Raw genomic sequence first — 26,180 nt, 5'->3', positions numbered from 1 at the left:
TCCGTGCAATGGTTAAATCAATTAGCTCGGATTTGCACATTTGCAAGAAACTTTTAAAAAGAGGACAGTGAGGACACCTGGTCTTACAAAATGCAGTTTTGCTGCATTTACATATTGGGTTTCCTTAAAAATACATTTAAATGTCTTAAAAAGTTTGATTCAAATTTTTCCACATAAACAAGAGTGAAAGAATGCTTTACACATTTACAAGTGTAGGGTTTGAAACTACAATTCTTTCACGCACAATATTTTCATTGCCTAGACAAGAAATCAACAGTTCTAAATGGTAATTTTATCAAGTTGAATGTAAACATGATATGCAAAACTTTCTAAATTAAATAGTGCTTCTTTTGGAGCACATGGATTAGTTTCAGGGGAAGGATGAAAGAGTACATTTCAACTTTCATATTTCCATAAATATTAAGAAAATAAATTAAGCTTGAGAAAAAAATCTTACATCTCAATTACACAAGCTGGAGCAACATTTGAGCAACGGAGAGATTCTATATAAATAACATCAATCCCTTTTAATCTCAGTGCAGTAAGTGCTCTAATGATGCCAGTGATGATAACCGAGGGCGATGTTTAGCTCTTAACCTTGAAACAGACCTCCATACCGGAGATAAGAAAACTAATCTAGTAAGAAGAGCAGGTATGTTAGCACCATGGCAACATTTTAGCATCTAATCAATTTAAGGACATCGAGCAGTAATAACTGGCTCAGATATTTTATTTTTTACATTTTTTCTTGAGTTATAATTTTTTTTGTTGGGAAGAGGACAATGATGGCTTTAGAACTTTCTAGTGTTTTCTTTTGGCAATTTTCACCTGTTTCCCACCAAAAAATTACTTGTTCCAAAAAGAATGACCGAATACCTAAACTGGAATTTAAATAAGCACACCTGCTTTACACCACTGCATAAAATACTTTCCTAACATTACAATATCCATTTTCTTTTAAATGAAGGTTTTAAAGCTTCTACATGAAGTAAAAAAAATAAAACCTTACTTTAAGTCCTAACTTTGAAGGTTAAATGATATCTTCATGGTTCATGCTAGTTTAATCTAGATAACTTTCCTCTAAATACTTATGTAGGGAATGGTTAACATTTTGTAAGCTCTACAGTACCCGAGAAATTTTGCATTTATTGCTAGACATTTCAAAAAAGGACGTTCCAGACGTCGATACTTTGTTCAATATTTTTTTGCTTTTTTTTTATATAAAAAGTGGAAGCTGGCATCACATTTGTGCTTTTTAAAACTGAAATCTACTCCGAGGATTTCCACCTCAATACCCAGCATGTTGCTTAGTCCGTTGGCTGCTGGAAAGCCAGGAGTAGTTCCTTCCGAGCCTGGATCCGTGCACACTTTGGACACTCTTCAGTTTTGAAGCACTCTTTATGAAAGCACGCTTTGCATACTGACGTTTGGAATGAAAAAAAGAGAAAAGCTAGTTATCTGCCAATTAAAAAGCACACGTATTTCGAGGGAGACCCTTAACAATTTTAATATCCATTATTAAAATGGAGGGGACTGGGGAAGGAAAGGTGGAATTACTTTGCTCCAAATTGTATTGCCAAAGGGATCAAGGTGTACGAAGAGAAAGCGGGGGAGTGGGATACTGAAAGTGCATGATCAGCCATGATCATATTGAATGGCGGTGCAGACTCAAAGGGCCAAATGGCCTATTCTTTATGTTCTATGTTTCTCTGTATGCACATTACAGCAGGAACATCTTGCATTGCATTTGCTTTAGAGGAGCCTTTCAAAAAGAAAATAATGCAAAGCTAGAAAGGAGATTTCTCTTTCATGGGATGTGGGCATCACTGGCAAGACTATCATTTGTTGTCCATCCCTAATTGAAATGAGTGGCTTGCTTGGCCATTTCGGAAGGCAGTTAGAGTCAACCCTATTACTGTGAAGCTGGAGTCATGTGTAGGCCAGATCAGGCAAGGATGGCAGATTTCCTTCCTAAAGAGGACATTAGATGGGTTTTTACAACAAATTCTGATAGTTTCATGGCAACTATGGCCAAGGCCAACTTTATATTCCAGATTTTAATTAAATTTAAATTCCATTAACTTCCAAGTTGAGTTTTGAGCCCATGCACCCCTGGCAACTATTACTGAGGCCCCTGGAACATTTGAGACATTCAATGTTTTGAGGGGTGGCAGCAGGAGGGTTGGCAGCTGGTGGTGGCAGAAAGTTTAGAGATGCTTTAGATGGATAAATCAAGTGGACTTATTATACACACTTGTCATTTGAGAGAATTGTCTACAATCATCAGGATAACTTGGCTGCACAAAGAGCCATCAATACTGTGGACATTTAAAGGACTGACAAGTAGAAAAATAAAAAAGGGATAAATAATTAGCATTTGCTCAGGGAATAATGACATCTGGGAAAGATATGTGCATTACAGGTGCTCAATTATGCTGTAAACATATGGTATGACAAGAGCAAACTGATTGAAGCCATCATGAATGACTTCAAAATTTTTTTGCAAAGTTGTGTAGTGGCAAAGCGTCTCATCTGAGCATGTTTCAGGATGTTGCACTGGTAACTATACACAACATCATGTCCTGTGCTTGTAGAAACATAGAAGATAGGAGCAGCAGGAGGCTATTTGGCCCTTCGAGCCTGCTCCGCCATTCATTACAATCATAGTTGATCATCCAACTCAATTGCCTAATCCTGCTTTTTCCCCCCATAGCCTTTAATCCTGTTTGCCCCAAGTACTATATCCAGCTGCCTCTTGAATACATTCAATGTTTTGACATCAACTACTTCCTGTGGTAATAAATTCCAAAGGCTCACCACTCTTTGGGTGAAGAAATGTCTCCTCACCTCGGTCCCAAATGATTTACTCCGAATCCTCAGACTGTGACTTCCTGGTTCTGGACTCGCCCACCATCAGGAATATCCTCCCTGCATCAACCCTGTTTAGTCCTGTTAGAACTTTATAAGTCTCTATGAGATCCCCCCTCATTCGTCTGAACTCCAGCGAAAACAATCCTAACCTAGTCAATCTCTCTTTATACATCAGTCCTGTCATCCCTGGAATCAGTGTGTTTATTAATTTTTGATCAAAATCAATTCAAATATTTGACATTTATAATGGAGGAAATAAAAACTCAGCCATCTTGGCCAGCACTGCAAGCAAGACAATTTGAAGGAAGCTATGCGATAGATGATTTTTTAAAAAGCAATCCTGAAATAGAGTAGAGTAATGTTGGTGATTCCTCTTTATATTTACAGTTTAGGTAGCATATTGTCTCATCTCCAGACATTGGAGGAAGTGTTTTTCAAAAATAAAGGCAGTTTTAAAAAAGCAAGCTGTAAAGCAGAAGCAACGAAAATATACAAGTCAGAAAACAGTACAAAAAGGGGGAAGTTCCTTGATCACAAATGAATTCTGCACATAGTATTGTCACTTCCATGAATGCAAACTAATCTTGTGTTTACAGAATTGGTTTCCTCTTTCACAAAAAAAAGGTTCTGTATTGGAGTTATCAACCCAGCACAACATAAATTCGATTTTAATCGACTGGTAAAAGGAATGGAACCATGGTATGAGTTACAATGGAGGATAAACAGAAAGGGAGGCTCGAGAGGTTGGGATTAATGTGCATGACTGGGAAGAATGGATGAAGCTTTAGTCAGGGTGTGGGCACTGACTGCATACAGAAGTGATTTTTAGATGCCCAGAAAAAACAACCACTTGAAAACAGTACTCACCACAACATCGTTTGCATTGGTCTGTCTGAAAGGGGAAGATAATATCTCTACTTTTGCAAAACTCACAGATGAAGCCCTTGGCCATACACAACTGTAGGGGGGGGGGGGGGGGGGGGGGGGGAGGAGAGAAAGAGGAAACATTTAAAACAAACGAAATCTTCACATTAACAATCTTAATCCACCTACATATGAACCGGAATCACTGAAATGACAGGCATACAATGAGGGAGGCCACCCTCCAGCTCATTGAGTCTGCACCAAGTCTCCATCAGAGCACTAGGAGTCAGTGTTGTTGCTGAACTTGGACAACTATTTAGTGCTGAAAATTCACCGAGTGAATAGTAATGAGGAAATGTTGATCAATGTTCAAGACCAGGACGACATTTTGTAGATGTGGAAGGAGACAAAGGGTGTTTATGAAAAATAAGTTCTGTATTGCTCGAGAATGGGGAGCACCATGCACTGGCATAATTATTGAAATCCTGCTTTGTTATAGGAATGGTGCCAGAGGACTGGGGAATTGCAACATTTGGTTGCAAGCTTAAGCCCAACAGCTACAGGCCAGTTTAACCTCTGTGGGAAAGCTTTTGGCAGTCACCAAGACAAATGTGGATTCTTCAAGGAAAACCAGCACAAATTTAAGGGCAAATCACTTGGCGTGACAGAGGGGGTTGGGGAGGGTAATATAGTTGTTCTGGATTTCCAACCACCATATGAACAGGCTTAATCAACAAGGTTACAGCCTCAAAAAAAAACCGCTGCCAACATGCATATGCAATTTGCTGTGATACTTGAAAAGTTATGACTTTTTTCTCCCAGATTGGAGGATGGTATGTAGAGAGATTCCCCAGCAGTTTTAATTTTCTTGATTATTAAATATCAAGAAACTAGACTGGTGTATAGGATACAAAATATTTCCAAGTTTTATATCATTTGGAAATTTGTAACTGTAATGAAGATGATTCAGAACTTCACAAGGACATAGGTTGGTGGAATGGACAGTAGGGCTTCAGTGGAGGTTGGTGGAATGAAGTATACAACTCTAAATGAGTGCAGAGCAAAGCATTGCCTCAGTGGAGGTAGATTTAAGACCTTAAAAAAGGAATTGGATCATTGAGGAGGAAATATTTGCAGGGCAATAAGGAAAAGGCAAGCGGGTGGCACTGGGCAAATTGCTCTAGGCACAGACAGACAGGCCTCCCTCTCTGCTGCAACTATCCTAGAATTCTAAACATGGACAAAAATCAGCCGTGTCTTTCTTATCTGTACTCTACTCCACAAAAAAAACATTCCATGGGATAAAAAGTTGCCATTTTCAATTAAATGTCAAGTATCAATAGGCTAAGCTGTATTCTCTACATACCTGAACAGTTTAAGTGTTTGATATTGCTGAATGGAACCTCAAGTTACCATTTTAGACACAAAATCCAGTGGTACATGATCTTCAATAAGCTAAAATGAACATGGAGTGCTTAGACCTTTCTTCTACATGGGTCACATGGTGCAAGTCTGATTTGAGGCACACATTTTCCTTGCCAAAGTTTGTGTTTGCTTTTGTACAGAACAAAATTTCCATTTACACAACATCTTCCACAATTGCAGGACATCCTAATGCAATTCACAACCAATGAGTTACCTTTGGAACAATCAATTTCTGCACCGCAAGATGCTATTTTGGAGAATCAATGCAGACTTAATGGTCCGAATGGCTTCCTTCTGCACTGTAGGAATTCTATGGTTGAAAGGAATATTGAAGAGAATTTTCCCCTTGCTCAGATATTGTCAGAGGATGACCACTCAAGACATTTACCTGGAAGGCAGGATCCTACTTGTCCAGTTTCAGTACCACACTAGAGGAACAACAGCCTAAAATGGTATTTAAACTCAATTATCTCGCTCAAAATGGCAGGAGTGGTACCACCAACCAAGGTGTTCACAGCCAGACTAAAAATCTCAGCTTTTCAGAAAATTTAACGTGGTTTTACCTCACAACTTTCCACATGAGCAAGGACATTTTTCAGGGCATCTTTCAGGCCTGGAACCAGCAGGCCTCGTTTCACCATCATCAGATCATTCAGTGAGTAAAGGTGCAGCTCCTCAGTCAGATGGGAACGTATCTGCCAGAACTCAACCATTGCTCTGTCAAATTTAAACATGTGGATTTAAACAGACAGACCAATATTAGAAGAATAGAATGCGGCTTCTTAATTAGAATAAGCAATTCTGACAATGGTGGAGACCTAGTGCATCTGGAGAAGAAACCACACAAGAGGAATGGCAATGGATTTCCAACATAGCCTTTATGCTGCTCAACTTTGCATTACAGGCAGTCCTTGGCTATACAACATTGGAGTTATGACAAACTGCATTTACAACATTTATCAATCAACACCCCCATTTCAACTTTACAATGTCAGTTTTGACTGACACCATGCCAGCATGTTCATGCATGCACCTTGATGTTTTGCACGACTGGACAGGTTAAACCGTCTTTATTAGGTTGGAAATGAGTGTTTTATTCTGTTCGATCTTTTTGGCACCACTGGCATGATTTTATTGCATTTATACAACGTGCTCAGACTTGAACAGAAGTTCAAGATGAATCAGGTAGTGATCAGTGGCTTCTCTATATCCCTCATACTAATCGAAGAACTTGTGCTAGGATGAGTAGGCATCCACAATCGCCTCAGTGATTTGACAGGGCAGGGGTGGAGAGCATTTAAACAGGCACTGGGTGCCCCACAAGTGGTTTGTGACCTTGGTTCAGGAACCAATTGGTGGCACAGTGGTTAGCACCGCTGCCTCACAGCACCAGGGACCCAGGTTCGATTCTCTTGGGTCACTATTTGTGCAGAGTCTGCACATTCTCCCCGTCTGCGTGGGTTTCCACTGGGTGCTCTGGTTTCCTCCCACAGTTCAAAAGATGTGCTGGTCAGGTGTATTGGCCATGCTAAATTCTCCCTCAGTGTACCCGAACGGAAGCCAGATTGTGGCGACTAGGGGATTTTCACAGTAACTTCATTGCAGTATTAAAGTAAGTCGACTTGTGACACGAATAAGTAAACTTGACTTTACAATTGCCATTGTCCCATGGGTTTTCAGAAATCAACTATCAGAAGTATGAGGACTGCCTGCATTAACATTCAAGATGCACTACACTTTGAAAACCATTACTCATGAACAAATCTGTTCTGACTTCAGACTTTGTGACAATGTGGAAGAGAGAATTGAGGCCATTCAGTTCCTCAAAACTATTCTGTCAGATTGTGGCTGATCTGTCCTGTCCTATAATTCCATCTACCCACTTTGGGTCTGTAACCCCCTACCCAAAAATCTGTCAATCAACCTCTTCAAAGGTTGAATTGACTGAATCGTAACCTTTTAAAAGGGGCCATGGGAGAAAGGAGAACACAAACTGAAGAGAAAGGATGGAATGGAGACTGGCCTGTTGGAGGAGGGTGGCAAGCACTTGTGTACTTGGAACATGATTGAGATTACTGCTGTGGGAAAGGATCCAAACTTGAACCATGCAGGGCTGCAACATGGATCCTTTATAAGGGCGGCACGGTAGCACAGTGGTTAGCACTGCTGCTTCACAGCTCCAGGGTCCTGGGTTCGATTCCCAGCTCGGGTCACTGTCTGTGTGGAATTTGCACATTCTCCTCGTGTCTGCGTGGGTTTCCTCCGGGTGCTCCAGTTTCCTCCCACAATCCAAAGATGTGCGGGTTAGGTTGATTGGCCAGGTTAAAGAAATTGCCCCTTAGAGTCCTGGGATGCGTAGGTTAGAGGGATTAGTGGGTAAAATATGTGGGGGTAGGGCCTGGGTGGGATTGTGGTCGGTGCAGACTCGATGGGCCGAATGGCCTCCTTCTGCACTGTAGGGTTTCTATGATTTCTAATGATGTAACACAGGCAGTGACACACCTTCATGAAACAAAGAAAATGCTATCCTGTGGAATATTTTTGGATTGATTGTATTTGACAATTGGTCAGTAAACTAAATTAAGGTTTGCTGAACAATCTGTCAACAATTGTTGAGCTTGAAGTGCATTGCAGGAATGAAATGACAGCTGCCTAACAGCCCAGCCCTTTTTTTTTAAGGTCACTTCCTGCAGGTTACTACTTCTGCAACTTCGCAATCTAATCCTTGATGAGGGGCAGGGGGTGGGGTGCAGGATATTATTTCAAACCCACCAAATGTCCCGAAGCAGTTTACAGCACCAAATGAAGTTCTTTTTGAAATGCTACCCCTGCTGTACAATAGAAAATGCAGCAGCTAATTTGTACACAGCAAATTACTAGAAACAGACCAATGCTACCAATGGCACGGTAGCACAGTGGTTAGCACTGCTGCTTCACAGCTCCTGGGACCTGGGTTCGATTCCCGGCTTGGGTCACTGTGTGTGGAGTTTGCACATTCTCCTCGTGTCTGCATGGGTTTCCTCCTGTTACTCCAGTTTCCTCCCACAGTCCAAAGATGTGCGGGTTAGGTTGATTGGCCATTGCTAAAAAAAAATTGCCCCTTAGTGTCCCGTGATGCGTAGGTTAGAGGGATTAGCGGGTAAATATGTAGGGATATGGGGGTAGGGCCTGGGTGGGAGTGTGGTTGGTGCAGACTCGATGGGCCAAATGGCCTCTTTCTGCACTGTAGGGTTTCTACAATTCTTTGACCAGATTTTGTGATGTTGATGTAGACAAATAAAAAAATCGGCCAGGGCACTGAGGATGTGTCATGGGATATTTTACATCCACCTGGGGAGAGAAGATAAGGCCTTGGTTTAAGATCTAATTAAAAGCCAGCACCAGTGTCACACTCCCGCAGTACTGTACTGGAATGTCACCTGAGCTTTTGTGCAGAAGTGACACCTGAACACAAACTTCTGACTCGGGCAAGAACGCTACTAACTGAACCACTGTTGACACAAACGATGAAATGAATTCTACCCAATCATCTAGTTGTGCAAGTTTAGGGACAGGTAAGGTACCTTTCAGCCAATCTGCAGGTCTTTATCAGCTTTTTGATGTGAATCAACTGTTCTTGAATTTCCTGATTTAAAAAAAAAATGTTCTGTATTATTGCATTGCCTACAGATAAGAATAGCTAACAACACACCAGTAAACATTCAGAAGCTAGTTCTGCCCCGCTTTTTAAAAAGTGCACAATTAAAATGGTGAACAGTTTACAGTTGTTAACATAGCCAGGAGGCACTGCAACATTAGCAGTACGTCCATCACTTGAACAAGGGCAGCAGGTACATGGTGACATCAGTCTCGGAATACCCAGAATCTATTACCATTCCATCACAGTAACTGGGTCAGGAACTCCCGACCCAATGGCAGAGTACCTTTGATGCACAGACAGCAACAATTCATGGCCACCAAGGGCAACTCAGGATTGACAATTAATTCCAGCCTTGCCAAATGATACCCATATCTCAGGAATGGGAAATAAGTTGACCGAGATCCCCTTTTATTGCAACCATTTAGAACTCAGCATTAGTAACCAAATCAAATACAGCGCCTATCAGCCTACCCCCATACTACACAAACACAAATAGCCCCACACATACCTTGGCCTTTCTCAGTTCCTTTACTTTGTTGTAGAGGGACTTGTTGATGTAGAATATATTGAATAGTGGATCATGCCATATACTTTCCAACAGCTGTTTGGAGAAATGGCAGACAGGATGCTTGCTGAAATCCCACTTCATTAGGATTCGGCCAGGAATTGGAGATTCCTCATTGTGGTGACAGCATTCACAGAAGTATTTCCCCAAGTACTCACAATAACGAAGCTTTTTGATATATTCTGCAAGGGTTAAATAAATATATATTTTTAAATGTTCCATTCCAAGATAACTGTTGAATTCTAATAGATTAAATCTTCCTTTACTGCACAACTAAAGTTATTATATTTTCCCAATTTGTAAAATACTGTTTAATAACAGTTGCATTGCAAGCAGATACTACCTGACATCAAGGGTGTGAGGGAGGATTGTTGATTGCAGTCCATTTCTCCCATGTAGAGCCCCAAATGTTGCAGCAATGGGGAAAAGTGTTAGTCTCAGATGAAAACCCAGTGTTTCAGCACAGGTAAATCAGTTACAAGTAGGGCATCAAAACAGGGACAACAGGCCTATGGATGCTAAATGTGGTCAGAACAGTGACCCAAGCCACTGGCAGCACTTAAATATGGTTTAAAAGCACTTCATTTGCACTTACAAATTATTGAAAATAATCCACCAAATAAACTATTAAGTGAGTGTTACTAAGATATGCTGCCAAAGCTCTTTGCCTTGCATTAATCAGGACAGCTTTTGCCAAGAATATCAATTGAAAAGGAAACAATTTGCACTTGCATGAGAAATAAAGTGCTGATTGGTTGGCAAATTGTTTGGTAAAGGCATTGCAATGGAGAATGCAGCAGGAAACAGTTAACTGCCAAGCTTTGGTTCAAACCAGGGATTGGTCAAGGCACTGCCATGGGAAGTGAACCATCTGAAAAGGGCACAATGTGTAGATGTACTCTACAAACGACAGGGTCTGGTATGTAGCTTTCAGCACACTGTTGTGGACAACCTGAGGAATGTGCTGTTTGATGTGATCCAATTGTTGGAATGTATAACCTACCTGCCTGGCATCACACCAGTGGTAGCATCCTGTTAGTGGGGAATACCACTCTTGTTGCTACTGCATTGTGGCAGCATAAAGTGGATTCACCCATTTCTCAACTACCTCCTGATAACTACTGCAGTAAGTTTACCTTCCCCTTTTTCTCAAAAAAGGTGATGCGCACACTGGGACAGTCCCAGGCACAGGGTGACTTTTACTTGATCCAATGGCACTCATTTCCAAGTTCAGATAAAGAGTGGCAACAAGATTATTTGATGGAGGACATCAGTTGAGCATCACCAAATGCACATAGAAATTTCCAACAGGGATTAATGAGAACATGGCTGATCTTTTCGTGGACTCAACTCCACTGAACTTCCCACTCACCATAACCCTTAATTCCTTTACTGTTCAAAAATCTATCCTTGCCTTAAAAACATTCAATGAGGTAGCCTCAGCTGCTTCACTGGCTAGGGAATTCCACAGATTCACAACCCTTTGAAGAAGTTCCTCCTCAACTCAGTCCTAAATCGGCTCCCCCTTATTTTGAGGCTATGCCCCTGAGTTCTAGTTTCACCTACCAGTGGAAACAACCTCCCTGCTTCTATCTTATCTATTCCCTTCATAATCTGTTTCTACAAGATCCCCCCTCATTCTTCTAAATTCCAATGAGTATAGTCCCAGTCTACTCAGTCTCTCCTCATAAGCCAACCCTCAACTCCGGAATCAATCTAGTGAATCTCTCTAATAAAAGCAGATTAGTGCGGATGCTGGAATCTGAAACCAAAAGAGAAAATACTGGAAAATCTCAGCAGGTTGGCAGCATCTGTAAGAAGAGAAAAAAGAGCTGACATTTTGAGTCCAGATGACCCTTTATCAAAGCTAAAAGGCCATAGAAAGTGGGAGATATTTATACTGCAGGGTGAGGGAATGAAAGATGAGTCATAGCCACAGAAACCAGGGGAAAAGACTGGCTGAAAATGGCTGTCCACAGAGAGAATAAAAGGGTGTGAATGGCCAAACGGCAGAGAAGCTAACATCAGAGGGAAAACCATGACAGATGAAGATGTGGAGGGGGTTTGGGGGGGGGGGGGAGGGAGGTAAATGGGTGGGAGAGTGGTAAAATATAGAAACCAGGAAGCAAAGGGGGAGAAAAGGGAAGAAAAAGGAGGAATAAAATAGGTGGGGGGGGGGGGGGGGGGGAGAGGAGAGGAGAGGAGAGTGGTGGAGAGGGGAAATGAAAGACAAGAAATAAAAGGTAGAGAACAAAATTAAAATGAAAACAAAGGGGTTGAGGTGGGGTAGAGCTAAATCATCTGAAGTTGTTGAATTCGATGTTGAGATCAGAAGGCTGTAATATGCCAAGTCGGAAGACGAGGTGCTGTTCCTGCAGTTTGCGTTGAGCTTCACTGGAACATTTATTCCCTCACCCTGCAGTATAAATATCTCCCACTTCCTATGCCTTTTAGCTTTGAGAAAGGGTCATCTGGACTCAAAACGTCAGCTCTTTTATCTCCTTACAGATGCTGCTAATGTTTACCTTAGCCACACTCTCGTAGGTTCCGTTACACACTGTTCAAGGAAATGATCGCAGATACATTCAATGAACCCCTCCTCCAGGCTGCCTTGACCGACCTGGTTTGACCATTCGACATGTAGATTAAAATCCCCCGTGATAATTGCCGTACCATTTTTACGTGCATCAGTTATTTCTTTGTTTATTGCTCGCTTCACTGGTGATGCTATTATTTGGTGGCCTATAGATTATGCCCATCAGGTGACTTTTTCTCTTTACTATTTCTAATTTCCACCCAAATGGATTCAACCTTTTTCTCCACAGAACCTATATCATCTCACTACTGCCCTGATATCATCCTTAAATATCAGAGTTACACCACCTCCTTTACTTTCCTGTCAGTCCCTCCGAATAGTCTGATACCCCTGGATATTTAACTCCCAGTCGCAACCACATCTCTGTAATGGCCGCTAAATCATACTCGTTCATGGTGATTTGTGCAATCAACTCATTTACCTTGTTTCGAATGCTACGAGCATTTAGGTAAAGTGCCTTTATGCTAGTTTTTATACCTTTTTGAATCGTAACACCACTTAATAACATAGAGTTCTCCTTCCTTTTAACTTTTTTCATAATTTTCCATATAGTTGAAACCTCCTCCCCACATGCTAACTTGCTGCTTTGCTTTCCATTAACCATTATATTTCCCATAGTTTCCACCCCCCCCCCCCCTTGTTTAAAGTCCTTGTGGCCACCCTATTTATCATTTCCGCTGGAACACTGGTCCCAGGTCGGTTCAGGTAAAGACAATCCCAACGGTACAGATCTCTCCTTTTCCAACACTGATGCCAGTGCCCCATGAAATGGAACCCATGCTACTTCTTTAGCCACGTGCTTACTTCCCTAATTTTCTCATCCCCATGACAATTCGCATATGGATTAGGTAGTAATCCAGAGATTATAACCCTCGAGGACCTGTTCTTTAATTTAGTTCCTAGTGCTTGATAATCCCCAAACAGGTCCTCTTTCCTAGTCTTGCCCATGTGGTTTGTCCCAACATGGACCACAACAACTGGGTCCTCCCCCTCAAATATCCTTTCAAGCCAGTCAAAGATGTCCCTCACCTTGGCACCAGGCAGGCAACATAATCAATCTTGCTTACTAAGGACGCTATCAATCCCCTTAATTATATAATCCCCGACAATGACCATTTGTCTTTTTGCACCCCCCTCTTGAATGGCCTCCTGTACCACGGTGCAGTGGTTGGCTAGCTCATCCTCCCTACAGCTCTTTTCCTCATCCACACAGGGAGCAAGTACCTTATACCTGTTTGACAAGGTCAAGAGCTGAGGCTCCTCCGTTCCTCAATTCAGGATCCCTCTACCTGTCTCACTTGCAGTCACACCCTGCTGTCCCTGACCAAATTAGAGGTACTTACCTACTGGGTGTGATCACTTCCTGAAATTACAAACCGAATTCCCTCCTTTCACCCTGGTTTCAATTGCTCAGTTGCACAACATGCGGCACAATTACTTGGAGTTGTTGGAAGCACCATTAAATCTTAAATATTACCTCACCCATTGCATCTTCATACACCATGTCCAAACTAGAGGAAACTGCAAAGCCTCCTTGGGGAGGCAGTGGTGAGGTGGTATTGTCACTGGACTATTAATCCAGAGCCCCAGGGTAATGCTCCGCGGGGACCCAGGTTCAAATCCCACCACAGCAGATGGTGAAATTGGAATTCAATAATAAAAAAAATCTGGAATTAAAAGTCTAATGATGACCATGAAACCATTGTCGATTGTCGTAAAAACCCATCTGGTTCACTAATGTCCTTCAGAGAAGGAAATCTGCCGACCTTACCTAGTCTGGTCTTCATGTGACTCCAGACCCACAGCAATGTGGTTGATTCTCAATTGCCCTCAGGGTTGGGCAATAAATGCTGGCCCAGCCAGCAACACCCACATCCCATGAACAAAAAAAAACAAGCTACAAAGCCAACTTGGATGAATGTCCCTCCCTATGGAAGAAATGCCGGTTCTCCAAACAGGGCTGATAATAGTCCCCTAACAAAAATCAGGGATTCCTATGAGAAAAAAAAGAGTTCTTCCCCCTAACAGTCCAATCAGTTCAGGGTAATAACACTGCCTTATCCAGTTACTGCATTGAAAGTTTCAAGCTTGCTAGTTATTTCCCCACCTTTCCTGTTCAATTGTCAATGGCTCAATCACCACTAGTTTGAGTTGGAGGCTGTGAAGAACACCAAGACATTATGCAGTCAGTCACCTATCCCTAAATATAGAGCCAAAAAGTTCTTTAAATTGCTATAACAGCACCATCTAGGTAGCTAGCAGGTGATTACAACAGTGCAGATTCAATCCCCTATCCCAGCTGTAGTTCTTAGCAGCCTGCCACCTTACCATGCTCCATGCTTGTGGAGTAATACCCCTCAAGCTAATTATATGTCCAATGGAGAGATGTGCCATACCTATGGCTCTTGACTTTGACTAATGTTGAGGTAGCAATGTGCAGCACTTCATGATAAGCAAGGAGGAAACCAATGCCATTGCACTAGATTTGCCAAGGGGGAAAAAAAACTGCCTCTTTTTCCACATTGAAGGTTAATAGAATATTGGCCTCCTCAAGAGGTTGGAATACAAAAGCAGAGTTTACATTGCCTTGGTCAGATCCCATCACTCATGAGAAAAAGTGTTTAATTCTGGACATCACCTCCCAGGTTATTTTGGCTGGAAAAAAGGGCGTGTAGCACAGATTCTCCAGAATGATACCGGGGCTCAATAGGTTAAATTTGAAGGACAAGTTTCAATTTGTCTCACGTTCCCTTTGAATTTGGGAGGTCAAAGGGTGATCTAATCCAGGGTTTCTGAAATTGGACTCCAGCTGCAGCTGGGTGACATGGGCAAACTCCCATGGTGCAGTGATCGAGAAAGCAAGTGAACGGCAGCCAAAGACATGTTTTGCTCGCTATAGGCTTCTGCCAACAATTGACAGACTGTGCAATAAGAAGCTGAGACACCCCGCTCACTGTTATCTGCAAGTAAAATCTAAATTACTAAAACAGTCCTTTACATGCAACACCTCATATTGAGCATTATGCAGTAGCAAGGCAATCATTACTAATCTGTCTTAAAAGGCACCCTTCAGCTTATTTTAACAAAAATATTTCTTCTGGTGTGAGAATCAAGAGCAAAAGTACATAAATTAGATTTAAACCATTTGGAATTGAAATCTTATCTCTTCACTTAATTCAGTGTTGGAAACAGCGTTATTCACTATTTACATTAGTGATTTGGAAGCTGAAAAGCAGTTGGTGGATACTACCAAATCAGTATGAGTAGGGGAAAGAGGACCGAATGAATATGTAGATGGTAAATGCATTTCAATATTAGGCAAGTGCGGTTAATGCAATTAATAGAAAATGACTTGGTATTTATAATGTCATTCACAGCCACTGGACGCTTTAAAGCACTGGCCAGCCAATGAGGTAGAGTCGTTTTTCCAATGTAGGATTCCTGGCAGCTAACCTGGCTAACAAAGTGCCAATCGCCAGGCAACTCATTTAATTAACTTGATAAAGGGATAAATATTCACTCATCAGGACATTGGGAATAACTCCACAACTCTGAAGTAATGCCATGGGATCTTTTGCATCTCCTTGAGGGACAGCACCTCGAGTGCAGCATTTCCTCAGGACTCTGCTGGAGGGTCAGCTTTGATTTTTGTGCTCAACTCTTGGGAGTGGGACTAGAACTTAATCTTTTGACAGGCAGGAGTGCTATCAATCAAGCTACTGTTGTTTGGGAGGGGTGGAGTAAGGAGGCCACACACCAACCCTACTTTGGCCTTGCAGGCCACAATTCATGTCATCAAAACTTGCTGTATCTGAACATTTTGAAAAAATTAAAACCTAGCAAAGTTACATCAAAATCACGACAAGTGTCATGTTTCTGTGACTGAATGAATACTCAAGAGGTCACACATAGAAACCCTACAGTGCAATAGGAGGCCATTCGGCCCATTGGGTCTGCACTGACAACAATCCCACCTAGGCCCTATCCCCATAACTCCACATATTTACCCTGCTAATCCCTCACACGTACGCATCCCAGGAGAGTAAGGGGCAATTTAGCATGGCCAATGCATCTAACCTGCACATCTTTGGACTGTGGGAGGAAATTGGAGCACCTGGAGGAAACGCACGCAGACATGAGGAGAATGTGTAAACTCCACACAGTGACCCAAGCCGGGAATCAAACCCAGATCTCTGGAGCTGTTAGACAGCAGTGTTAACCACTGTGCCACCCACACAAGATCAGATGCATCTTCTGCTACTTACTCTGCTCTACTGGTGTCCCACAACCAGCACACATCGAATTCTGAGCAGCTATAACAGTTTCTCGCCTGTAATTGTAAACATAAAGAGAGATTTATTTTTAAGACGAACAAATAAGGTTCTTACTTTGATCTGAAATCACTTGGCTAAAATATTTTACTTGAGAATTGATTTGTACATGTTACACAGACTGCCAAGACAGGTTCCAGGTTTGCTCAATTACAGCAAGTTAATCATTTGTACTTTTAGTCTTTTGAAGAAAAACTGCAAACAGCTTCCCTTACAGTTACTCCTGAGAAACGGAATTTTAGCAACTTTCATTCCCCTCAAAAAGTTTAGGACATTAAGTAACCAAATTTCGAAGTATTGACAGGGCAGGACTCAGTTTGCATCTTTTCAGGAGCAGTGTCAACTGTTCTAGTGCATCTACAACTCTTCTACAAATATCCTGTCCACAAAGGAAAAATCCAATCTACAAATTCCCACCCCACCTATGAAGTGCATAGTCAGATGCACCTGCTCACTGATGCTCAGCTTGGGTTCTGCCAGGACCACTTGGCTCCAGATCTTATTACAGCCTAGTCCAAGTATGGACAAAACCAAACTCGAGTTCAAAAGGTAAGGCAAGAGTGACTGCCTCTGCATCAAGGAACCATGGCAAAATTGGAGTCAAATGGGACTCACGGGAAAAACTCTTCACAGGCTGGAGTCATACCAAACACAAGGGAAGATGCTTGCAGCCATTGGAGGCTAATCATTTCCGTCCCAGGATATTGCTGCAGGAGTTCCTCAGGGAAATGTCCTTTGCCCAACTATTTTCAGTTAAAGTTTATTTATTAGTTACAAGTAGGCTTACATTAACACTGCAATGAAGTTATTGTGAAAATCCCCCAGTCACCACACTCTGGCGCCTGTTCGGGTACACGGAGGCAGAATGTAGCATGGCCAATGCATCTAACCAGCTTGACTTTCAGAGTGGAAGAAACCGGAGCACCCGGAAGGAAACCCATGCGGGCATGGGGAGAATGTGCAAACTCTGCATAGTGACCCAAGCTGGGAATCGAACCCAGGTCCATGGCCCTGTGAAGCAGCAGTGCTAACCACCATGCCTCAAATGTTGCATCAATGACCTTGCCCGAGTTTGTTCGCTGATGATTGCACATTTGAACTCCTTAGTATTGAAGTCGGTGCCTGGATGCAGCAAGATCTGGACAACTTTCAACCTTAGGTCAACGTATGGCACAAACGTGACTTATCAAACAATGATCAGCTCCAATGAGAGAATCTAATTATTGCTCTTTGATGTTTAATGGTATTACCTTCACAAAAAATCCTCCATCAACAACATCCTGGGGAATCACCGATGATCCAAAACTGAACTGGACCAGCCATACAATTATTGTAGCTCCAAGAGCAGGCCAGAGGCTGAGTATTCTGCAGCAGGTAACTCACCTTCCATCTCCCCCAAGTCTGTGCACCATCTGCAGGCACAAGTCAGGAGTGCAATGGAACACTTGCCACTTGATTGGATGAATGGAGCTCCAAAAAGACATTCAATATCTAGGACAAAAGGTTGCCACTTAAATCAGCATCCTATCCACCACCTTAAAACTGGGGCAGCACAGTGGCAAGCACTGCTGCCTCACAGCGCCAGGGACCCGGGTTCAATTCCGGCTTGGGTCCCTGTCTGTGCGGAGTCTGTGCATTCTCCCCGTTTGCGTGTGTTTCCAGTCCAAAGATATGCGGGTTAGGTTGATTGGCTATGCTAAAAATTGCCCCTTAGTGTCACGGGGATTAGCAGGGTAAATATGTGGGGTTACAGGAAGAGGGCCTGGGTGGGATTGTGGTTAGTCAGACTCGATGGGCTGAATGGCTGCCTTCTTCACTGTAGAGGTTCTGTGATTCACTCCCTCCTCCACCACCGACACAGTGGAGCGGTGTACACAAATCTACAAGATGCACTGCAGCAGCACACCAAGTTCCTTTGATAGTGTCTTCCAAACTCTTACCATCAAGGTGGTCAGGGCAGATGCATGGGATTACCATCACCTGCCCCTCCAATTTTGAAAATATACCACCATCCTGACTTGGAAATATCACTGTTCTGTTGCTGGATCACAATCCTGGAATCTCCTTCCTAACAACACTCTGGGTGTACCACATGGACTGCAGTGATTCAAGGCAGCAGCTCATCACCACTTTGTCAAGGGCAATTAAACAACTCCATGGAAGAGGCAGCTCCACAAATATTCCATCCCCTACGATAGTGAGCCCAGAACATACAGTGCAAAAACCAAGACATTTGCAACAATCTTCAGCCAGAAGCGCAAAGTGGATGATCCATCTCGGCCTCTCACAGATGCCAGTCTTCAGCCAATTCAATCCACTCCATGTGATATCAAGAAGTGACTAAAATATTGGATACTGCATAGGCTATGGGCCCCAGCAATAGTACTGAACACTTGTAGTTCAAAGTTCCTTCACAGCCCTAGCCTAGCTGTTCCAGTACAGCTACAACACTAGCATCTATCCAGTAATGTGGAAAACTGTCCAAGTACGTCCAGCACACAAAAAGCAGGACAAATTCAAACCAGCCAATTACCGCCCCAATCTACTCTGGATCATCAGCACTGCGATGGAGGGGAAGTACTATCAAGTGACATTCAGTCGGCAATAACCTGCTCACTGACGCTCAGGTTGGGTTCCACCAGGGCTACCCAGCTCAGGGTGGGGGGGTGGGGGGGTGGGGTGGATGTGACCAAATGCAGCCTTGCCAACATCATCCACATCCAGAATATTTAAAAACTATAATTAAATGATCACACAGGGCTTCCTTGAGGCAGAACTAGGAGCATTTCTTGTAAAATTATACTTCAATTCCCTCTAAAAATCAATCCTCATTCCTAAATAATGTAAACTAATGGCAAAATCATAAATTTCTCTTTAACAAGTGTTTTAGAAAGATATTTAGCCCATTCTAGGGAGGAATAGTGAGTGACTAGTCTTCAAAATTTCTGTAATGAATGAGTAGCTTAAAATTAACAGCTCAGTTACTGAAAACTGAATTTGCTAGATCTAAAAATTTGGCATCAAATGTTAAATTTCTTTCCACAATAAACTGACAAAATTACCTCGTGACTGACGCTTTACTCCAGATAGTGTGCCATCATTAATTGTATTATGGTGCTGGAAGTTATATCTGGCCACACATACCTCTGTGGAGCATGGATGAAGAACAGAATCTGAAAGCGAGGTGGGGCCCACTCCGTAGTTCCTCTCAATCGGGAGTTTAACTTGAAGTCCGTCGTCAGGTCTACTGATTCTTCAGCACCAGGCAAAGTATCCTTCAGAGGGAGAAACTAGAGGGTGCAGGCCAGGAGAGAGAAAGACACACAAGTTAAAGATAAAAGGTGGAGCTGTGCTGTACAGTCCATCAGGGTGGTCCAGACATGTAAAATTAAAATAGATGTAGTGCCTACTCTCAACACTTCCTGTTTGCAATCAGAGTGGGAGGGGGGAGGGGTGCGCAGGGGTATCTTGGTCAGGTGTTTGCTGAGATCACATAGGGCTCAGGTTTGATATCTCGGCTTATTTATGCACATCACAACATTTCATCTATTGTATCAAAACCACTTATTCTGTCTTTTCTCGAGTGCCAGCAACAATGGACTAAGCAAATGTCAAATTCTGCAAGTTTACCCATTACATTTAAAAATTAAAACACAGCACCAATGTTATTTCACCATCTGAATCATAAGCAGCTGGGAATTGGTAAACCGAACATAGCAATTGGTTGGAGTTTGCCATGGTGAAAGTCTGACAGGAAAATTGTGCCACCCTACTCCATACATTAGATTCTTCTTCACCTCGTAAGAGCAGAGATCTAAAAAGAAAGAATTTGATGGTGACAAGTTTAAAATACCAATGAAACTGGTTTAAAAATGGGTCTACTGGACTTTTGGTACTTCCTGGGGGCTAAGTTTTCAAACGTATTTCAAGGACTGAAGCAACTTTGAGATTGCACTCCAATACACAGCATTCCCAGTATTGTTTAGGTCATTAAAAAGCTTCATTTGTGCAATAATTCTAATTAAAGCAGTCTACAACAGTACCAGGAGCAGCAACTGGAAGATTCATCAAACAGAATGCTGAAAATAAAACAGCAAATCACAAAATAATCAGGGCTAAGGGCCATACCTCTCATCACAGGTGCTGACTGACCTGGGTATCAGCAGCACCTTCTACTCTAGTTCCTAGCATCTGCAATTGTTTGTGTTTCTTTTTGTAATCTCAGAAAAAGGGCCAACTATGGACCAGTGTCAGCAGTCCTGCCTCAGAGTCAGAAGTCCAAGTTCTAGTCCAGAGGCTTGCTTGTATAAGTCACCTGGACTGATGTAGGGCAATGTTGAGGGAGTGGTGCACTGTTGGAGATGCTGCCCTTTCAGATGAAACACTAAACCATGGCTCAGCTCTCAGGTGAACATATTAGCAGAGGATTCGTGGCATTCACCTGGCCATTGTTTATGCTTCAACCAACTGATAAACAAATTCCCTTCGCTATGTGGGCCAATGCAGTGGACAAGATTGCCAGCTGCGTCTCTGGCATTAGAATAGTGATTGCAATTCAGAAGGAAAGTGCTTTTTGACATCTTGCTACACAAGTGCTCTTTCAATAGACACTTAAATTCCACGTCTGGCAATTAACTTACCCTGACTGCAATAAGTGTTAGCTACTGACCTAGCTCACTGTCGTTGACTAGATTTCACCTACATGGTGAAGCAATGGAAGGATTGCGTTTTTTTTAACCTCCCTACAAGGTTACATTTTCTCCAAACTTTCCACACAACTGCATATCACTTGCAATTCATTTGCAAAGCAGGTAGCAGTGCCGCTGGTGGTGACCAATAATTTACATCAATGTCATTAACGCAATAAAAATCCCATTGAAGAAAAATATTCAGCCAGAGTAAAAGTGATCAAAAGTCCATTCAAAGGGAGCGGCATTGTCGAGGGTTTTAAGCATGGTGTCCAGCGAGTAGGCAGTTACTGTACCAAAGAAAGCAGGGAGGAGGCCAGAGAGGAAAAGGTTTGGAAAGTCAAAGACCAAAGAATTCAGCCAAGGTGTATGCCTACAGTCTCCCATAGTCCAAAGATGTGCGCATTTAGGTTGATTGGCTATGCTAAATTAACCCTAGTGTCAGAGGGATTAGCAGGGTAAATAAGAGTTTTCGGAATAGGGCCTGGGTGGGTGAATTGCCTTCTGCTGCACTGTAGGGATTTTATGATACAGCAGGTTGCACAGATAGAATGGTGCAAGGCTGCTTGGAGAGTAAGGGGCAGATTAGCTATGCTGGAGATAGGTGCAAATTGTCTCCCACAATGAATTCAGAAGGTCTTGGGTTCTAGTCATGTGCCAGACCTTTGAGCTCAGTTGAGACGGATCCTTAACAACACAGCACTTAGGGAGTCTTGCATGCTCAAAGGTGCTATCCAATGATTGAAGCAATAGACCAAAGCCCTGACTGTCCTTTCAGTTAATGCAGAAGATTCGCATTACTAGGAGCTCCCAAGAGTTTCCTGGTCAATATTTATTCCTCAACCAAACAGGTTATCACATTGCTATGGAACCTTAAAACTGTTGACAGCTGCATTTCCAAAATTAGGGACTATACTTCATGGCTGTAAAGTGTGTCGGCATGGATCATGAAAGGTGCTATATGAATGGAAGTTTTATTCCCCCCCTTTCCTTTTATTTAGGAAAAAAAATCTCAATTCAAATTATGCACATTAGCCAGTGCATGGATTGGAAGATAACAATGTTCCAAGGAAAGACATTTCAACCCATTAGCTACGTACTTCATCCAGCACCTTCTCCACCATGTCAAGATGATGCATTTCAGTCTCTGGGGGCAACCATGTTGTCCTGAATGATTTAAATAGTCGGCGAGCCAAGTATTCAGCAGATAAACAGTGCCTGAAAGAGAGAAAATAACAGTACCTGTAAAAAAGTCATGCACTGCAAACAAGATAGTTAGGAATAATACAAGGTTGAACAGTGCCATGAAAAATACCAGGGGTTGCTGTGCAAATCATTTCTATTTTTAAGCTGCAGGGAAGGAGCAAATAGCAGCTAAAACTCGAGACACATTCAGCCTTCTGAGGGGGCAAGTTTGAGATTGGCAATTGGGCAGATGTTCTAAAACCCTCAGATCAGGCTCCTTTTCGCCATTCAATTGAATTATGTCTGAACTGTTATCTTAACTCCATGTGCCTGCTTTAGTGTTCCAGATCCCTTCATATCCTAGTCATATACAAAAAAAAAATCACGGTGGATACTTTCATTTAACCTTCAGCCTTTTGAAGCAAGGTTAGAGTTAGGTCAATTAAGTCAATAGAGTACGCAAGACTAGTGACTACCATGATAAGTATACCTTAACCAAACTATGAGAGTTAAGAATGGAGAAAGAAACAGTAGGAGGGGAAAGAAAGAAAGGTTTGAATTTTAAAAATTCCCCAAAGATCAGTTATTTACAGGAACAAGACTATTTTAATTGTTCTCAGGCCTGAGTTATAAGACGACATGTGCCAGTCCTAACTTTCTCCACCAAGTTTAATTGGTAGTTAATGCCCACATGCAGTAATCTTTTCAAATTCACATGGAGATAGAGGATGACCTGCTGTTTGAAAGGTCAAAGGGACCCGGGTTCGATTCCCAGCTTGGGTCACTGTCGGTGTGAAGTCTGCATGTTCTCCCGTCTGCACGGGTTTCCATCAGGCGCTCTGGTTTCCTCCCACAGTCCAAAGATATGCAGATTAGTTTGATTGGCCACAATAAATTGACTCTAGTGTCAGAGGGACTAGCAGGGTAAATATGTGGGGTTACAGAATTAGGGCCTGGGTGGAATTGTGGTCAGTACAGACCCGATGGACCAAATGACCACCTCATACACTGTAGGGATTCTATGAATTGCCTCGCAACTGGTGGTATTTACAGGGTTTTTCTTCCTCAGTACATTTTGCTGAATGCATTACACAATGGCTTGCATATTAAACTCAAACCAGTCTTCCACCATTAGGGTCACAAATACACTAGAAATTGCTGAAAATTCAAGCGCCTCACGAGAGCCAATGCTTCTCTGCTCCCAGCATGCAGCCTTAGTGTTACAATCCTCATCACCACATGGCCCAGATTGCAGGCAGCAATTCACATTTATTACAATAATTTTGAAAACACTGTGTCAAAACACTGAACTGAGAAAACCTTTACCTTTCTATTGACTTTAAGGGGCCATCAGAACCAAAAATAAGGTCATCAAATTCTGCAGTTGAAAAAAATGTTCAAGAAATAAAAGCGTCAAATGAGGCAGCATTATCTTCTGTCCCTCCTCAAACAAGAAAAACATTCCACAAAGCTCAAAACAAGCACACACTTAATATGGATGGTCATTACAAGAAATGAACTTGGGTCTCTCATGTTAGCTTGTAGTGCAAGTAGCATTTACTAGGAACTCCCAACTCTGCCTACTGGTTTACACTATTGATTTCCCATGTTGCTATCAGGACTGATAATCAAAGTCAGTGATCTACCACAGTAAACTCACTCTAGGAACATAATCAGCAGTTCCAGAAGGATATCCTGTCCCATCCATGGTCTATGTCCTGTATAACACTGCTTCTGTTTCAGTTTGCAAGCAAATGCTAAATCTAGTACAAGTTGCTATTATTTACAGACAAAATGACTGGATGACAAGGTCACTTTTCTGATGATTTTATGCTAAAAGTGGTCAAAAACTGCAGGCTCAGTGTCATGTCCCTTCATGGAATAATTAACTAACTAGAATATTGGCCTTGTTCAAGTTATCCGGTGGTATGATGGGAAATGCACATGTTCAAAGCTGACTACACATTTCTTACGAGATCAAGTATCAGTCCAGAAACTAGCTCTATAGTCAAGTGCAAAAGCTGAGAAGTGCAGTGCACACACATCACTCAAAGCAGGAATTAGAGATGGTGAGAAAACATCTTTACCCCAATGCTCCCCCCACCCCCAAATAGTTTGGAAATTATCCATTCCACCACCCCCCTCCCCGCCATATCACTTATCGAGGTTAAGCAACTTATAACCTAGGTCTATTCTGACACCTGTACCTATTATCACAAAATCATCATAATCATCATCGTCATCAGCACCAACAGCTGCATCATCACCATTTTGTTTGTCTTCACACAGGGACTTAGGGCCAGAATCGGAGGAATCATCCAACTGAGTTGCTGAGCCACCTATAGAATAGAAATGACAGGTCAGTACGCCCAACTAATGATATCACTCCCCAAGGGTACGTACAAGGTAATTTACTCCCAAGGAACATGAGCTCACCAAATGGTCAGTTGTCAGGAAGAATGGAAATTATAAATGAGGAAAACCATTTGGCTAATCTTAACTCCTTTCAGAAACATCCTCCACTCTCTCCAATGCAGTATTAAATTCTAAACGCATCCAGGGCTATCACCGTCAATGGGCCTGAAGCACATTCTAAAGTTTGGTCACTTACTGCATGAAGATCTAAAAAGTTCCCTTTTAACTAGCTTGAGGACATGTCCTTTGACCTACTCTTCTGTTTAATTAAAATTAATATTCTGACTAACCTACGTCCACCTTTTAGATACAAATATCAAGTCAAAGCTGTCAGATACTGCAGACTACACAGTAATTTTTCCACAGAGTTGGGAAAGCTATGAAATCATGGGAAACCTCAGCAACCCAACTACAAACCAGGAATACTGAAGTTGATGAGCTAGACTTGGCAGAGGTAATGTGCAACTGCCTCTTGATCAAGTGAATCAAGGAAAAAATAAATAAATCACAAAACATTCATCTGTCCTTCATTAATGATCCAGAAATTGCAACCTCTCCTGGAAGGCGGGGGGGGGGGGGGGGGGTGTGTGTGTGATAAAAAGTTGAACATGACTCAGGAATCAAAAACATCCAGGCACGGTAGCACAGTGGTTAGCACTGCTGCTTCACAGCTCCAGGGACCTGGGTTCGATTCCCGGCTTGGGTCACTGTCTGTGTGGAGTTTGCACATTCTCCTCGTGTCTGCGTGGGTTTCCTCCGGGTGCTCCAGTTTCCTCCCACTGTCCAAAGATGTGCGGGTTAGGTTGATTGGCCAAGCTAAAATTGCCCCTTAGTGTCCTGGGATGCGTAGGTTAGAGGGATTAGTGGGTAAAATATGTAGGGATATGGGGGTAGGGCCTGGGTGGGATTGTGGTCGGTGCAGACTCGATGGGCTGAATGGCCTCTTTCTGTACCGTAGGGATTCTATTCTATGATGCCATAATCCTGAGCAGTAAATTCAATAAATGAAAGGAAAGGAAATAGATTGAGAGAACTTGTTTAACACTGAAGGTGAAAGTTAAATAGAATCCTTAAAAAAGGAAAAAGCATGCAGGGGTAGCAACCCAAATGGACGGAGGTGATCCCTATGACATAGGCAAACTTAGGCTTTTGACAGATGTTCCATATGAAAAGCTACTAAATTCACAGTAACAGGGGCTCAGAACAAATCCATGGAGAAACTACCAAATTCATGGAATCAATAAGAAGCCAGTTGAGACAGACAAGACTTGATTAAGGATCCGTTACGAATACCATGTCCAGTTTATGTTTGGATCCTCACTGGGAGAGACAGACTTTGTTGGAAAGTGGATGGTTACTAGATTAGATCCCATGCAGTCTATCTTGATAATGTTCACACTAAGTTCTGGCACGCTTCTTAAGCATTTTCATTCTGAGATTGAACAGTGAAAAATTGAATAAATGAATGTTGTAATATTTACCACCTTACATTTAAAACTGACTACAGGTACAAAGGACCCTCAGATATTTACTTTGTTCTATCACAGTAAATCTCAAATCTATTCTGGGAAGGTGGTGATAGACATTGCAAACCCTAGGA

The 26,180-nt window shown here is 42.3% G+C and overlaps 1 protein-coding gene across 4 annotated transcripts in view; it reads right to left on the bottom strand.

Moving 5' to 3' along the window:
- Positions 1-770: 770 nt before the first annotated feature.
- The window catches only part of rubcnl (rubicon like autophagy enhancer), a 61,344-nt gene continuing 35,934 nt past the window's right edge, over positions 771-26,180 (bottom strand). For 3 of the 4 annotated variants that reach the window (XM_078232224.1, XM_078232223.1, XM_078232226.1), the window contains 10 exons: positions 24,373-24,504; positions 23,492-23,543; positions 22,081-22,198; positions 19,437-19,582; positions 16,227-16,291; positions 9,309-9,547; positions 8,724-8,785; positions 5,724-5,877; positions 3,739-3,829; positions 771-1,420 (listed from right to left, as the gene is read on the bottom strand). In XM_078232224.1, the coding sequence (XP_078088350.1) occupies positions 1,308-1,420; positions 3,739-3,829; positions 5,724-5,877; positions 8,724-8,785; positions 9,309-9,547; positions 16,227-16,291; positions 19,437-19,582; positions 22,081-22,198; positions 23,492-23,543; positions 24,373-24,504 (1,172 nt within the window). In that variant the 3' untranslated portion in view covers positions 771-1,307. The remainder of the gene's footprint in view (positions 1,421-3,738; positions 3,830-5,723; positions 5,878-8,723; positions 8,786-9,308; positions 9,548-16,226; positions 16,292-19,436; positions 19,583-22,080; positions 22,199-23,491; positions 23,544-24,372; positions 24,505-26,180) is intronic. The other variant, XM_078232225.1, reaches the window with a different exon arrangement.

This window comes from Mustelus asterias, chromosome 17 (genome assembly GCF_964213995.1).
Source record: "Mustelus asterias chromosome 17, sMusAst1.hap1.1, whole genome shotgun sequence".
NCBI classification, from domain to species: Eukaryota; Metazoa; Chordata; class Chondrichthyes; order Carcharhiniformes; family Triakidae; genus Mustelus; species Mustelus asterias.
This window is presented reverse-complemented; position numbering and strand designations above follow the sequence as displayed.